Here is a 16,036-nt window from a genome sequence, read left to right as displayed (position 1 = left end):
CACCAGCCAATTGTGTCACACTTGCCAGGACCCTTGTGCTGTCAAAAATTGACTACTGTAATGCCCTTTATTTGGGCACTAACAACTGCAACTTAAACAAACTACAAATCATCCAAAATAACTATTAGAACCGCCCTCAACATCTCTAGGAACCAACACATCTCAGACACCAGACGTAACTTACGGTGGCTTTTCCGTCACTCAACAAATCTCACTCAAAACACTCGCCCTCACTCATAAATTCCTGTCCAACCAAGCACTATTATACTTAGCCAATAGATTCACCCTATACAACACCAACAGACCTCGCAGAACTACTTAGACTAACTGCCTCTCTATTCCAAGTTTCAACCTGCAAAGATCTGGCGGAGCCAGCTTCCCGGTTATGGCGGTGAAACTTTGGGACTTGCTTCCTTACCTAATTAGATCTGAACCGTCTTTCCACAATTTCAAAAACCTGGCTAAAGCCTGGCTAATCGCCCAAGACCCATCACGTTCCCGCCAATCACCGCCCATGCGCTTGTCATCTATCCTCACTATTGGTACATAGGTTTTGTCCTCTCGTTCACATGGAACTTCTTTATGTATATATGTTTATAAATGTTTTTTGTAACAAACTGTAATTGTTTTGCCATGCCTGACTTATTATGTTGTAACTAAAATACACGCCCGGATGCCCTCGGGCCTGGTGTGCTATATAAATAAAATAAATACAAATAAATACAAATTGCTCTGTACCTTATTCCACCTCCTTCGCTGCTCGCGTTTGTTCTCTTCCTCCTCTCCGACATCTTTCCATATACTCTTTCTCTGTTCTGTCCTGCTATCTCTCCCTTCCATCTGCTGTGACCTCTCTCCTTTGCCTCCAAATCTAGTCCCTTTCAAGCCAACTGCCAACACTGCAACTTCCTCTTTGGCTGGCTGAATTTCATACTCTAGCGGGGCTTATAATTGTATATCAAGTTGGATACATGTGGTATTTGTGAGCAGTTCAGGAGCGAGCTATGATAGGTTTATACTTTGGCAAACTACAATTTCCCCATGCGAGATTGCTTGTGTGGTGGACCGCCCTGCGGTTCAGTAAACTGAAGCTATCAAGGATACTTAAGGGCCATCCACCATCTTGGTCATAAAGCGCTATCCTTCTGCCAGCCCAACTCTGTGATCCCATCATTGTGGCCTGCTGCAGGATGTAACTGCTTGTAGGGTCTCTGGCTTCTCCTGAACTAGCATGGGCTACCATGTTTTGATATGGGGTGGTTGCGCAAACTGTGCACGGGTACCTGTTCCTGGCTGCCCATTTATATTTGCTAGTACCAACACGCAGCTTGTAGAGCCCCACTAATCTGGGCCTGCTGAAGTCCTAAGGCTTCTATTTTCCAAACATGGATTTCGATGCCACAATGGAGTTCTTGGGGCACCATCAGATGTTTGTCATAGTAGACTAGGTAATCTGAGAAATCTGTGGAGCTGCAGCCAAGGCCACCATGAGAGTAGGCAGCAGCACCCATCCTCCCAGGACTCCTACTAGTCATTCCCTAGCCTCTTTACTGCAACCTCCCACAGTGCCCAGAGATGCATGCTTTGCTGTGGGTGAATAGCACACTAGTTAAGTGCTCGCCTCTCCCATGGGGGCCCAGTCTTTACTTCCCAAGTTCGAATCTCATAGCAGGGCTGGCTCATCCATTCATCCTTCCAAGGACGATACATTAAGGAACATTGAATGAGGTAATAATAGCATCGGTTAGTCAAGTGCTTAGTCGCAGGAGGAATAAAGCATGACGCACTGCACGAGATCACATTATTAATCACAAATTTCCCCTATCTTGCACTCCCTTCACTAAACCCACAGCACTATGACAAATAGATTATTTTACAGGATTGTAACGTCCTCTGAGAAAAACTCACCTTAAAGGGCATGGGATGGTATCAAAGCAGCAATTGAGATGTTGAGTAACTTAAGTTTTCAAGTTAATACTGATTGGACTAGACTTCTGTCCTTCAAATTTCAGGCTAAGCCTTTAGTTACTCATTAATTTAAGGAATAATGCAGCGGTCTGAGGGACATACCGGGTGATTATGGCCCACAGTCCAAATAAAAATCTCCAAGTGGAGGGCCTTTAAAGCGGGATGTGGGGTGCTGTCATCCATTATGGCCTTCAGCACGTGATCTTATCGCTATTAGCACCAAGAGCTAAACATCGCAGGTGATGAGGGCCAGAATTCTATGTGAAACAATGGGCCGTGTTGAGTGCACGGCCCGCTGTTTCACACACAAACAAGGCACATGTGCAGCACCTCTTCCATTTCCATTGCAAGCCAGGGTGGAGTGGGTGAGGGGCCAAAGGTCTGGGAAGAAGCCGTAGTGATCATGTGAAGGCAGGCAACGCAAGCGCCCTAGGGAAGGAGGCAGCTGTGATTTGGAGGGCCAAGGGAAGCTGTTTTGGGCAGAGCCCACAGTGGATGCGAGCTGGAGCAGAGGTGTGCATGAGGTTGATGAGGTGGGGCAAGGTGTGAGTGTGGTCGCCGGGGTCCGGAGAAAGCGGCAGGCAAGGAAGCACTAGCCAGTGGGATAAATCAAAGGATTTGATCAGTAAATAATACCACGTTCTTGAGAACCTGTTTGGCTGGCGGCCAAATCCTGGGAACTAATTCAATAGAATTGTTTTGTGTATGTGTGACTTCAACGAACATTCAATTTGAGCTGGAGGAGGCCTTCCAACCATAAATGATTGAAGCAGGTGTATTAATGTATACATATATCTAAAACTTCATGTAAACTTAAGATAATATATCAAATTCAGTCTCTGAATAATGTTTACACGTTTACAACTCCCCACGACACACCGTTCGCCACTGTCACTTTTCGCATGCTTTAAAGTTTGAATAACGCATAGCGAAGGCAAAAAAAAAAAAGAGTTAGGACCGTTTTCTTTGCGGTTTTACATCAATACTGCAACGCTGTTGATCCAACTTTGTCGCCAGCTGCTTCTTTTCTCACAATCCGATTCACTGAAAATGATAGCGGATCAAGGCCACCAGACAAAATGGCCAGTGCTCAATGGTGCCTGATGGCATGCACTGCAATTTCCCACTGTTTAGTTGCAGGTCACTATACTCCCCATATTAGTTACCGGTGTATTTTAATAGAGCAAGCAAGTGCATACTTACACTTCACTGAGTAGGGCATGGTCACCGGCGTTTGAGGAGAAATGCTGCTCGAGGAGAGTCACCGTGCCGGTGAGAGCCACGTGGCCACAGCCACAGAACAATGCGACCCCGGAGAAGCAGAGGATGGTTGCCACCAGCGAGGCATAGGGCACTCCTCCAAGGCACTTAATGCAGCATTCAAAGCAACCTAGGGAGAAAAATCCTCAATTAACAGAACACAAAAGCAAATCTTACATTCAAGTATGATCATGCGTGTTATCGCAGGTTTGTTAATATATGACGTGTTAAGCATGCATGTTAGAAGCTGCCATGGAGTCTACTTGAAATTCTAGGACAGTACTACTGGCGAGATTGTGCTGTGACTGCATTCTACGATGAGCTTGATGGTTCAGTCCTGGCATTGAGTCTATTAGTATTAAATTAGGTGAAGCAGGCTTTGCTATTGAATATTCATCACATTAACAAACGGCGGCGGCCATAACTCTGTCAAACACCTAATTTGCAAAATAAATGCGCGTTGATCTGGGAGAAATGGGTACGGAAGCATGTCATTTGGCGGAGCAGCAACAATAACAGCCGAGCGGCCCTTGCTGCAGTTTCCCTTAAGAGCCGGCTACTGCAATGGGGATACTTTAGCGCTAATTTGCTAATAACGGGATGGGCGGACGGTGATAATCACCCTGGTTCACGCCACTGTCGCTCATTAGCCGTGCAACCCTTTCATGGCCAGATACTTGGCCATCTGCCGCAATGACTCTTGCACCCTGGATAACAAGTGCACTACTTCAGCATAGAGCCAGCCAGCAAAATGTATGGAGAGAGGTCTTCAAAAACCAAACTCTGGGTCACTGGCCACGCGGTAACACTGCTCAGTGAGACTATACAATTTTCCAGATAATTCGAGAGAGAAAGAGCGCTCTAGGTCAAAGGATAGATTTCTGATTCTCAATTATACAATGCCGAAAGCAAAAGCCAACCTAAATATTCCCAATTCACTGCTCTTGTGTTTGCAAATCAACAGAATTCCAAAAAGTAATCTGGCCCAGGGGTGTTGCTAGGTCTGGTAAAGATCCGGGGCTAAGCTAATGTTGGGACTGCCGTGACCCAGACTAGCTAGCATTTGAGCATTTTGGTTGTAGCTCCTGAGCTTCTATCCGGGGCTACAACCAAAAGACCCGGGGCTATAGCCCCCTGAGCCCCCCTCGCAATGCCTCTGATCTGGCCCTATTTGCCCTTTGCTCCAGGATGTACAGATGATCATGCATTTTAGCAACCTGCATTTTCAGGGATGCAGATGGGGAAGACGTAGACTCCTAGGTGGGGTGTGGGGGGTGTGTGTGTGTGTGGGGGGGGGGACGGGGTGTGTGTGGGGGGGACGGGGTGTGTGTGTGGGGGGGGGGCGGGGTGTGTGTGTGTGTGTGTGTGTGTGTAAGTAAAACTCCTGCACTGTTCTCCTTCTAGCACTATCAAGCCTCATGCTCTCTCTTCAGAAAGGCAGTCCCAGGTGTTGATGATTAGTTCATCGCACATCAGTGAAGGGAAGCCTGATCCTTGTAGATGCATTGTGCCGGTGTTGTGTTGAGAACGAACACTCCCCCATCACTGTAGTAGCTGAACTTCAGTAGTGGGGGGAGCTGGCAGTGCAGCATTCCTAAGTGGTGTCGAGCAGCGTTGGCTGGTGAATCTTTCAATTGGAGGGGTGTCAATATTTCCCACAAATATGCCAGAGTGACCAAGCATAGTCAAGGAGTCCAAACCTAATAGGCCACACACGTGAGGGAGTGTTAGTTCTCAGCAGAATACCTGCACATTGTAAATACAAAGACCAGCATTCTCTGCACTAAAGGGCAATGAACTAATCATCAACACTTGGGACTGCCTTGCCAAAGAGAGCATGAGGCTTGAAAGCGCTAGGAGAACCCCACACGAGCTGCCAGGTACACTGTTGAGAAGAACTGGAGTGCGCCCTTCATCCTGTGTGTACACACGTACACACACACGTACACACACACACGTACACACACACACACACACACACGTACACACACACACACACACACACACACACACACACACACACACACACACACACACACCTCCGTTCAAGCCCCCTTAGGATTCGACACAGAGGACCACATGTACATACATGCACACACGTATTTAGACATATATAACTATATATATATACACACACACACACACACCTAGAGTAGGGGGATCCTACTTCTCCGTTCAAGCCCCCTCCATCTGAAGCTCAATCCCCCTTAGGATTCGACACAGAGGACCACTTGCCCTTCCGGAAGGCCCTCAAGACCAGACTATTCCCTCAGGATCCTGATGAACCCTGCCCTCTTCAGGTTAGGTAACTACGCGGCAGGTAGGCTGGGTCAGCAACACATTTCCATGTAATCACCAAATGACTGAGAATAATCCAAGATCTCCAGCAGACCACAGGACAAAATACAAGCCAGATCTACGAAACCAGTGAGCCAGCCACAACAGACGAGTACGTATCACACTCCATGCTTATGAAAGATAGCCGAAGGCAAGGCCAACCAACTGCAAGCATCCGTAATAACACACCATTTTGAATGACACACCACACAACACCACTTCCATTAGAATGCAGCTATCCCCCACAACACATTTGGTCTAGCTGCACACATAATTGAGCCGCCTACTCTCTCATACTTTCCAGACAACTTCAAAACACCCATCCATCTGCCAGCTCGATATGTTTAGCTAGTAGGGTCTTGGCCACCCCTGCCCAACTTTGCATTAGCGAAAATGCACACATGTACTCTAAACTCCTCTGATCAATTTCCCACACCTTGGACTTTGGTCCCCCGAGAGCATTCACCTACAGCACTGAGATCATACCAATGGGAAAAAGGCGCTTTACAAATGACAAATTACATTACACTACACACAAACTAAATGTGCATTAGCCTACTGTAATCAATAATGGAAGAACTGGTTGGATTGTGTTTTTTTTTATCAGTGTCTCAGACAGACCAATAAGCATATTCCACCGAGGGACTGTGGACCTTTCCATTTGTATGAGCATTTAATGCCTCTATGTAAGCAGGTGTTGTTATCAGAGTAGGACTTGTCCGAATCCTAGTGGATGTTTAACATTTACATGCTATTTTTGTTTTCACTGGTTGCATACCAAATGCATTTCTTCCAGCCCGCAACTCAAAATGGACGTCTATATATACAAATCTTATACTTTGCTTATTCTTTTATTTCTCAAAATATTTCATTGTTCCGAATCCCAACGGAGCATTGAAAGTTACCTCATTTTTATGATGGCGTGTAAGCGGAGCAAGATATTGTTTGACTTTCTCGCCATTTTACAGCATTCCGATCCCTTAGACGCTTGTTTGAAAGGCCAGGGCATAAAAGCCATCTTTAAAATAAATGCCTTTTACAAGAGTTTTAACACTGTTAGAACTGAAGTGTTTCTGTTAAGTCTTTGGGTGCGCACCGAAAATCACCCTAAACGCCTCTTCTGACCTTGCATGACATGTCCCCATCATGCCTAGTGGTGACCATGAGAGATGCTCATTTTGCCCTTTGATCATTGAACACCACCTGCATCGTTTTTGCAATTGAAAATCTGGATTTTTTGGTCTTTTTTTGATGAAATGCAATATCTACAATTGAGTCTTGAGACAGCTTGTAGGAGGTGAAATACGAGTTGGTGGACAGAGTTTTGGGAGATGTAGATTTTTAAAAACGCTCTCCAATAAATACTATCTGAATGAGTGTCCTGTCCCGAGAAAGTGATTCTTTTGATATGAATATCTACAACTGTATATAATCTGTAGCCCTTTCATTAAAGTTCCCAACTCCTGTCCAACTTGCCCACTAAAGCCAATGACCTCAGTTCATGACTGTTTTGCATGTTTTTATTTCTCCAAGCCAGGTCACATTTACTTACATGCCTCTTTGAAATTTCAGTCCAAAACCTTTGCTTTACTTGGGTATGTACTTACTTTTTTCAACTGTTCCACTTGCTGCATAGGCAATGTTTGGGAGAGCCAGGGGTGTGTGGATGGGCAAGGCGAGGAAGAAAAGGCAAGCAAGGGAGTAAAGGGGGCATGGTAGAAAAGGGACTTCTGAAAACATTGGGAAACTGACTACTTGCGCCTCCGAACACCAAGATGCCCATCAAGATAATTGTAGCATGGACTCCTCTCTGGATCACAGAGTTTGTAAAAACGTACACGGGCACCAAATGAACTGCTTGTTCTTGACAGCCTTTTGTAGGTGAAGGCTTAATGGGAAAAGGCAATTAGCAGTTTCTTGCTGAACATTAGGTGGTTTTATTGGGAGTCTCCCATCAGGCTGTCACATTACTTGCCACGTGGAACATCGTTTCCAATGTAATCTTTTTTTCTGATGAAGAGAGCCATCCTTTATTGAGGAAATAAACCCTGCACTGGTTGGCTGTACTGTCCATTAACTGAATACCAAATTACCTGTTAGGGGGGATTTACTTCCAGTACAGTCCACCAGAATGGGGCTTATTGCCTTTGGCACCCCGGGTTAAAACCTAGGGTGCTAAGGGTCACCTTTCGATGGAATAATTGGTTTGCAGAGAGCTAAACGTACATTGAAAGAGGGCCAGCAATGTAAACGGGTAACGCCAGCATCCTAAGGTTCAGTGGTGGAGAGGGAGATGACAGAGCTGTGGGGGTGCATCTGAGCAAGCAAATACTCGTGAATTATATTTTGAGGTATTTGGGAAGGTCAGAGGGTGGGGTAAGGGCAAGTGTGGGTACAGGTGGGCGAGGTGTTGAGCTGCCATCACTCACTGCAAAGGTTTGCAACGTACACCCTGTGCGGTTTGAGCAGCCAATCTAAGGTTGGTTCTTTTTTGGGCTTGATAGCCAAGTGGCTTCTTTGATGACACAGAGAAGTCTGTAGATGCCTTTTTGTTAGAATTGGTAGCCAATGGTGAGCTTTCAGAGCTGGTGTGAGATAGACTTATCTTTGATGCCAGCGCCCTGCTTGTCTGTGACTTTGTATCAGTTGTGGTTACTTTATTCGTTTTTTGGGTAGCCCTGAGTAGACACGTTTACAGTATCCCCAGTGTGATAGCACCAACAGCCTGGCAAGAACTACTCTGTGAATGAAATGTAAGAGGGTTTTAAAGACAATCAGGTACCTGTGCGGCCATTCCTTTACTCTTTATGTCAAGCCAGAGGGCAATCCTTTAGCCAACTACAGCTTCTCGGTTGCAGGCGATAATGTCGCCATGAAAAAAGTCACCAGCTGGGTGACTTTTTTTCTCGCCTGACCCTTAAAATTCTTTCCCCAAATATTCTATGAGGGTTATAAATGTATAAAATTACGTCCAATTTTAGAATATTTGGGAAAAGTGTTTGGTTGTCTGGAGGGTCCATTTTTAGGGAAATGTTGCCACCTGGCGGCCATTTTCACAGCAACATTATCACTGGATACGAGCTTCTCACTCCAGCGGTATTCAGAGGATTCTCAATTATGCTTGGTCATGTCATAGAATAAGGGGAGTCGCAATCTAATGTAATGTCTAAATTACTTGGATGCCAACGTGGTTTAAAACTGAACCTGGATAAAATGGGTTACCTATTTATTGACTTCATCAGGGATTTGCAAGTTCTTAGTTTCTCAAAGTATGAACTACTTACTAACCAGTTTGGAACGTTATCAATCCTACTACTTTATTTTTTATCTGGACCCTAATCGCAAATGTAATATGCATATATACACCCTACATAAATGCCAACAGTAAAAACGTACTGTGAAGGAAAGTTATGGCCAAGGTACACACTAAAGGATTTGAATCCATAATTTTAATCTACAGCCAGGGGTGGACTGGCCTACAGGGAACTCTGGAGATTTCCAGGTAGGCCTCTGCACCCTGGGCCACTTATGTGCTATTTCCAAATATTCCCATCGGAAAAAGGGCTGGGCTTGCTGAAAACATGTAATATGGGGCCACTTAAATATTTCGAGGGCTTCTTTTGGTTCACAGCAGGGATGTTATTTAGGGGTCACCAGGGGTCGCACTTATGACCCCTGCAGTCTCCCTTGCTCTCCATAATAAAAAAAAACAAAAAAGGTTTTTGTTTTGTTTGTTTTTTTACAATTTGGTTGTGGCCAATGCCATGTGGCTATTTGAACTAGTTGTCTTTCTGGAATTCCATACAATAAATGCTAGACTCGTTAAAGGTTTATTTCAGGCACCCTTCAGGGGGTGAGTCACTGATTTCGTCTGTTCTTAAACACCTCAAATTCACAATGCAGACAAAATCCTCAAAAAAGCATTTAGAGTAGAATAAGCATCCATTTCGGACTATGTATTTTGCTTTTCACAAGTTGCAGTTATACCATGTTTTTTTCTGCTGATACATATGGTGATCCATTCTTACATGAAATGTATATCAGGTTACAGTAATATTGCAGCCATAGTTTTCATAGTGTACTTAGAAATAATGGTATGTAATGCCACTCCCTTTCGCCAAGGGGTGAACGGTCATGTTCCATCGCTTCCCGTGATGTCACTTCGGGGCGGAGTCAAATGATATCACTTCCTGTGATGTCATCAGACGCCAAGCATCATGTGATGTCACTTCACCTACCCCTGGCATTTTGGTGAAATGACGTCCCTGGTTCCCAGTCCACCCCTAGCAACAGCACTTTTATGCCTAAACAATATCAAGAGGCTCCTCTGGGTTTGCTGAAGGTCACATAATTGCCTACCAAAGGATCAGGAAAGAAACAATCTGACACATTTTTTTTTATCTTGCATGTAAAAAGGTTTGGCCACATACCTTTATTAGTGAAAGAACCTCTCTAATTGACATTTTTGGCACAAATGGCATTTTTGGTACACCGCTATACAAATATGTTGAGTCTTGCCAATCAATCTTCTGTTCAATGCAAAGAATAGCATTATGGCCGCCCGTGCTACAATAATTAAAGGTAACTATAAAAGCCACACTATTTCATGTTGGGATGTGAACAGATGCAAGGGTTTACAATCATGTCTATGGAAAGCCGGCATCCTATTATGAATACCAAGCGTTCATGATTCACAATTCCAGGCCAGGGGCCATATTATCCCACGTTTGCTCTAGTTGTATTATATGACAAAAAGACGTGTTGCACTGGGGCAAAAATTAAGAAATCTGATTTTTGCACTATGAGGTTTGACAAAGGTCAAAGTGGAACAACTCTTCTTGTTCCTTATTCTATTATCCGAAAATAAAATGAAAAACCTGTTGGTGGTGTGGTTACTTGCCTTAGTGACTAATATTATGCTGTAGCGTAGTAGCTAACATTGGAGCAGGCACTGTTTGCTGTACCCCGCCATATCGCGCACAGAAAAAGCCAACCATTTCACTCTATTCCACACCTTAATGTATTATGGATTGGGGCCAACCCTGGTTGCTCCATTCCGTTTTACACAAGCAGCAAAAGTGGTGCCAAGCTATTTTAAATTGCGGCCAAAAATTGAGCAAAGTGTGGATATTCTGGCCCCAGGTGTCTATGTTGGTGTACGGAACACTAACACCCCAAATAACCTTTTAATCTTGCCAGAACGGAAGTAGAAACTTCCCACCAAAGCAGGGAGCTGGTACCCCGAACAAACATCACCGTGCTGCTGGAGACTGCTGCAAAGGCTACGCATTGCCGCAGAAGCCACTAGAGACCTGACCGAGATCGGGTGAAGCCAAAGACAGTTCCCAGGACCAGTGAACCCGCAGTAGAGAACTGGGACATCAGAGCGCTGTCGGAAAACCGGGAGAGAGGTTTCCGTGATGAAGGAAGGGAAAATTACTGCCCCATGTGTATTCACTGGGATCTTCCTTGTCCCAGTACTTAACAAAACTGGGAAGTCAAGTGAAGATTGGGAAACCAAAGGTTGTATATTGTAACGCTCACCTGATTCCCGCAGAGGCGCCGGTCTTGACTGGGTGAATGCCGTATCTTCAAAGGTGATATGTAACACACGGTTGGCTCTTTGGGCTGGACCTCTGTGCACTGTATGTCTGACTCGAAGAGTAAGATGTCTGCAGATAGAAAATATGGGATTAATGAACTGGGGTTATTGGGTGCCTCTCTCCTCTTCCCTTTCTCTTCTCCTGTAGAACCCCAAAGGTTAACGCCCTCACCTTAGGTAAGTGAACGCCGAGCTCTCCATCTGCCTCGGGGCAGGGTGCCGTAACCAGTTTCTTCACTGGATAAGGGTGCAGGCCTCTTGACCTCAGAGGACTGCTGTCCGTCGTTAACTGCACGAACGGTAAGTTCTGGGCACTTCAAATGTCTTAAAAGTCTTTTGTAATGATATCTCTTGTTTTGCAGGGTTCCGGCGATGGCGGATGGCGGGCTGATGAGAGTTGAGGATCGAACCCGCGTGAGGAATAGAAGCGCCTGGAAGCACGTAAGTAAGCGCTTGTAGCCTGCTTCACGATGCGCACTAACTGTCCCTTTTATCTTGCAGGTACAAGTTCGGAGCTTTAGAGAAGCTGAAGGGTGCTGGAATACCCACTGGATTCGGCGTGGGAAGGAGTAATGGCACGTGAGTAATAAAGTTGCCCAATGTCTTTAAACGCACCTTCTTTTGTCTTTCAGATGCGGGATGCAGCGCCGAAGGCCTCCGGAGCGTGCAAAGAGCTGGTAAGCTTTTGTCTTTCAGATGCCGGAATGCAGTGCGAAGACCTCCGGAGCATGCGAAGAGTAGGTAAGCCTTTGTCTTTCAGATGCCGGAATGCAGCGCGAGGCGTTGGTGACAGCCGATGGACCAGGTAAGAGATGCGCTGCCACTGAAGACCGTAGTGCTAACCTGTTCTTTCTTTGTCTTTACAGGTGCTGCTGAAGACTGGATTCCAGGATGGTAAGCCTTTGTCCCCTTAGGCCCAGGATCAGAAGCAGAAGACACGATGAGCGTTCTACTGCAGAGAATGCAGAATAACGCAAAGCAAGATTCATCCATCGGGTGTGGTTTAAATAGCCTCCTGTAGTGCTTAGGTGTCTCCTTCCACAGCCACGCCTAGGTAAGAAAAGAGTTCCTGCTTTCCAGAAGAGTTCCAGTGTTCTGAACCTAGGGAGTGGCTCCTGCCCCACCCAACAGGAAAATTAGTCCCAAACAGAAGAGGATCAGGGGTTCAACTGGCAGGTAAGTAAGCAGCATGGTCTGCTGCAGGTAAGTCCACCCAAGCATTATGAGCCCGGCGCTTCCAGCGCTGGGACTGGGCATCTTTATGAGCCTGGTGCCACTGGCGCCAGGACATGGTCCAAAAGGTCCCAATTGGGACTGGCTGGCACTCGGAACCGGGGTTATGGGTCTGCTTCCAAGGGAGTCGGGCAAGTCCTGATCTTTTGGAAGCAGAGATCATGACATATATCCTTTGAAGAACACAAAAAGAAGGAAAGCAAAGCCTGGGAAAGGTTAAGGGGAGAGGGCTACCCCCTTTACTTGTGAACATTGCAAGAGTGTAAAGCAGATGAAAGAGTAACAAAAGCCTTCTCAACCTACCTACCTCTACTCTCTGCCCTCTGCAACTAATCCAGAATAGGACTGCAAGACTTATCCTTTGCCTAAAGCCCAGGGACCATATCTCTCCAACCCCGAACCCTCTCCACTGGCTCCCAGTGGCTGTAAAGATCAAGTTCAAGACCATTTGCAGGGTCCACAAGGCCTTCTGGGCTTGACGCCCACACTACACCCAACTCTCTCTGCCGAAATACCTTCATTCTAGAGCCCTTCACTCTGCTACCTCCAACACTCTGAGGGTCAGACGCTTCTCTAGACAGAGAGTGGGGGTAGATCTCTCTCCTCTGCAGGTGCCTCCCTCTGGAACAATACTCCCTGTACTGGAAAGTTGACTAAATTGTGAAACTCCAGTAGAAGAAGAGAACACCTTGACTGTGCGAAATCCAGGGCTAGGAACTACACCCCCTGGATTGGAACATTGCATAATGTGGAAAAACAAAGTGAAGAAAGTCCTAGTAGGAGAATACACCAGGTGACTTGATTGCAAGTCTGGGACATGCACCCAGATATATAATAGACTTTGAGAGTAAATAGCTTTGAATGTGGGAAACTCCAGGGAAAAAAAAAGGGAATAATACCCCCTGGACAGGGAAATAGTAAACTGTGAAAAAGAAACCAAGGGAGGAACCATAGCCCTTGAACTATTGTGTTTGTAAACTGAAAAGAATACCTTTGCTCTTCTGAACAGTTAGTTTCTTAGGTACCACAGGCGGCTTATCAGTCACTAAAGCATGACAATGAAAGCAATTGAGGGACTAGGTAAACACCAAAGCACGACTGATTACACTGTATTGTCATGGTCTGGGAGGCCAGGGATGACAAGGAGGCGTCCTGTGAAGTTAAGTACCTTTATTGTAGGCATCCAGGTACATTGGCTGGCCAGTCAGACAGGAACGCCCAGCACCGAGGACAGCAACTTTTAACAGTCCGGCTTGGAACACGAACACAGACATGGAACAGTCACACAAGGACTTCACAGCTGTCACTCAATCAGGGTTCCATACAGCAGACATCCAGCAGGACAGGATACAACAGGATTCATAAGAAAGAGGGCTGAGTTCTGAGAACTATTGTGCCACTGCCAAGAATATAAAGTTCATTAGAGGAGAGAGGCTGCTTCTTGAATCTTCTGCTTGCTAATGTAACCACATGAAGGCTATCCTTCATGCCGCCAGCGTAGTGTCAAGGTATGCCAAGCGCTAGGAGACAGAACAGGTCAAACACTGCCTAATACTCATTCAGTTTGGGACCTTCCGACCAGGGGTAAGAAAGTGAAGGAACCAATAAAATGTCCCCTCTTTGGATTTCTACAGGTGCCAATCACTACCATAGAGGAATCCACCAGGATGCCAGACTTGACCTGCTTTCCGGGAGCTCCTAGAAAGAAGTTGCTTCTTAGGGTTCTAGGTTGGTAGGCTGCCCGTTGAAGGCCGCATTTTTTAGGCCAATTTGGTGCAGCCTTCACTAAATGGGAAAATGGGCAGAACCCCCACCCCCACCTTCTGCTGCATTGTTGGGTTTTACCCCCTGAACATCCATTTCACTTCTTCCTTTCTCGCCACAAATACAGATGGCCCCCAACCCCGGGGTGTGTGTGTGTGTTCTCCCCCCTCCCCCCAAACGCCCTCCCCCTCCCCCCTGGCACCCCCCCTGTGAATTCAGTCCCACTTTCAACTAAGTGATGAGGGATCAACTCCTGGTGAGGCAGAGGGACAATAAGAAAGAATCTATGGATGTCACATGGCGGCAATTTAATACTGGGGCAAGTCATATCACTAGCATGCCCCACAGAGGATAATATAGCGTGGATAAGGAAACCGACTGCGCCAACTCTTCTAAGATTCATTGTGTTGTGATGTGGAAACAGAACTAAGTATAGCCAACCTACAGAAGACGAACCCAAGCACGAAGAGGGAATGTTTGAAATAAGGGAGAGCATATCATGTGGCAACCCATGCCTAGCTAGTGGCAATACTGCCCATTTTGCTAAAAAAGTAAGACAAGAAAAAAAAAAAAAAAAAGGAGGACAAGACGTCAAAATTACCAAACAAGGTCCCAGGGTCTGCCAATCGAAGGAAGCAGAACTCTTGGCCCGGGGAGGCAGAGGTGGTTATAACCATCAACCCAGTTGACAGTGAACCTATGTGGCCCCCAAGGATCCTGTTGGTATTGGGCGAGTGAAGATGGATCCCGTTCCCCATAGACCATGGTGGAAGAGACTTTATACAAGTCCAGGTTGGAGTTCATAGTCGGGAAGTTGAAGCTGCCATCCCTGGATATTACTCAGGGCAACGCACTGGTACGATCAGATACATCATGAATGAACTGACATGCAAGGGCAGAAGTGTCTTGGGAAAGGTGTATAAGGTAAAAAAAAAGGGAGCACCATTACTAGAAGGGTGACAAGTGAGACTAGATGAGAGTGGAGAGACCAAAGTCCTTAAAGTTTCCCCGGAAGCCCACTGGGGTGAAATCAAACAAGTGGTGAGAGGACAGCCGATGTCTTCACTGTTGACCGTGGATGGTTCCATAACTTCCAACAAAGCACCAAGTTCAAACATGCTGCCAATCCCGCCAGACTCAAGTGTAGCCTGTGACCATACTCAAAGTGGAACACCACCTTCAGCGAGGTGAGCCCAACTCCATTCTGACCAGCGATGGTCGCTTATGGCATCTAGGCAGACTCGTGATAATGAGGGTATCGCAGGATAGCAGTACTCCAGAGCCAGCTACTCTCGAATTCCCACATTGTTCTGCAGGAACTATATCAAGGCTTGCCCGAGACTGGTGCCTCGGCCAGCAAGGTTCCGATAAATCCACTTGTAGAAGAGGGGCAGGGGAGGTGTGGTATCTTTTACCATGCCATGAACAGGTCATCTGTGGTGCCATGCAAACCCAATGTTTTTGGAATCCTGGTCCTTGGGAGCTCCTTGGGTGTCAGTTAGCCTGGAGGGGCCTAGAAGAGATGACGCGCCTCGGTGAAAGGTGTATATAAAGTTCTTCCCAACACTACTGTCACGAGAGTAGTCCCTGAAGAGGGTCAAACACAACAGAAACATTAGCCCACTCTAGGCTAGCTGAAAAACATGGTTCCACTCTTTTAAAGAAACTTTTCAAAGTCATGATTGGATGAATGCGACGTACGGGAAATGCTGATGGCCACTGAGCCAATCGTTTCAAGGCTCCAGTTAGTGGGAACCAGCAGACATGCAAGCTACAGAAGCTTGTAAAGCAACTCAGACATGAGTCACTTGTGGAAGGCTGAATGTTCCATTAAACATTATATTTTTAGACTCTTTAACTGCGTTCAACAGA

At 46.1% G+C, this 16,036-nt stretch overlaps 1 protein-coding gene across 7 annotated transcripts in view; it reads right to left on the bottom strand.

Annotated features, from left to right (window-relative positions):
• GPM6B (glycoprotein M6B) overlaps window positions 1-16,036 on the bottom strand; it is a 394,200-nt gene that overhangs the window by 37,688 nt on the left and 340,476 nt on the right. For all 7 annotated transcript variants that reach the window (XM_069639488.1, XM_069639484.1, XM_069639487.1 and 4 more), the window contains one exon: window positions 3,172-3,358. In XM_069639488.1, the coding sequence (XP_069495589.1) occupies window positions 3,172-3,358 (187 nt within the window). The remainder of the gene's footprint in view (window positions 1-3,171; window positions 3,359-16,036) is intronic.

The sequence above is a fragment of the Ambystoma mexicanum genome, chromosome 7q (assembly GCF_040938575.1).
Source record: "Ambystoma mexicanum isolate Mex_15411 chromosome 7q, UKY_AmexF1_1, whole genome shotgun sequence".
Lineage (NCBI taxonomy): Eukaryota > Metazoa > Chordata > Amphibia > Caudata > Ambystomatidae > Ambystoma > Ambystoma mexicanum.
This window is presented reverse-complemented; position numbering and strand designations above follow the sequence as displayed.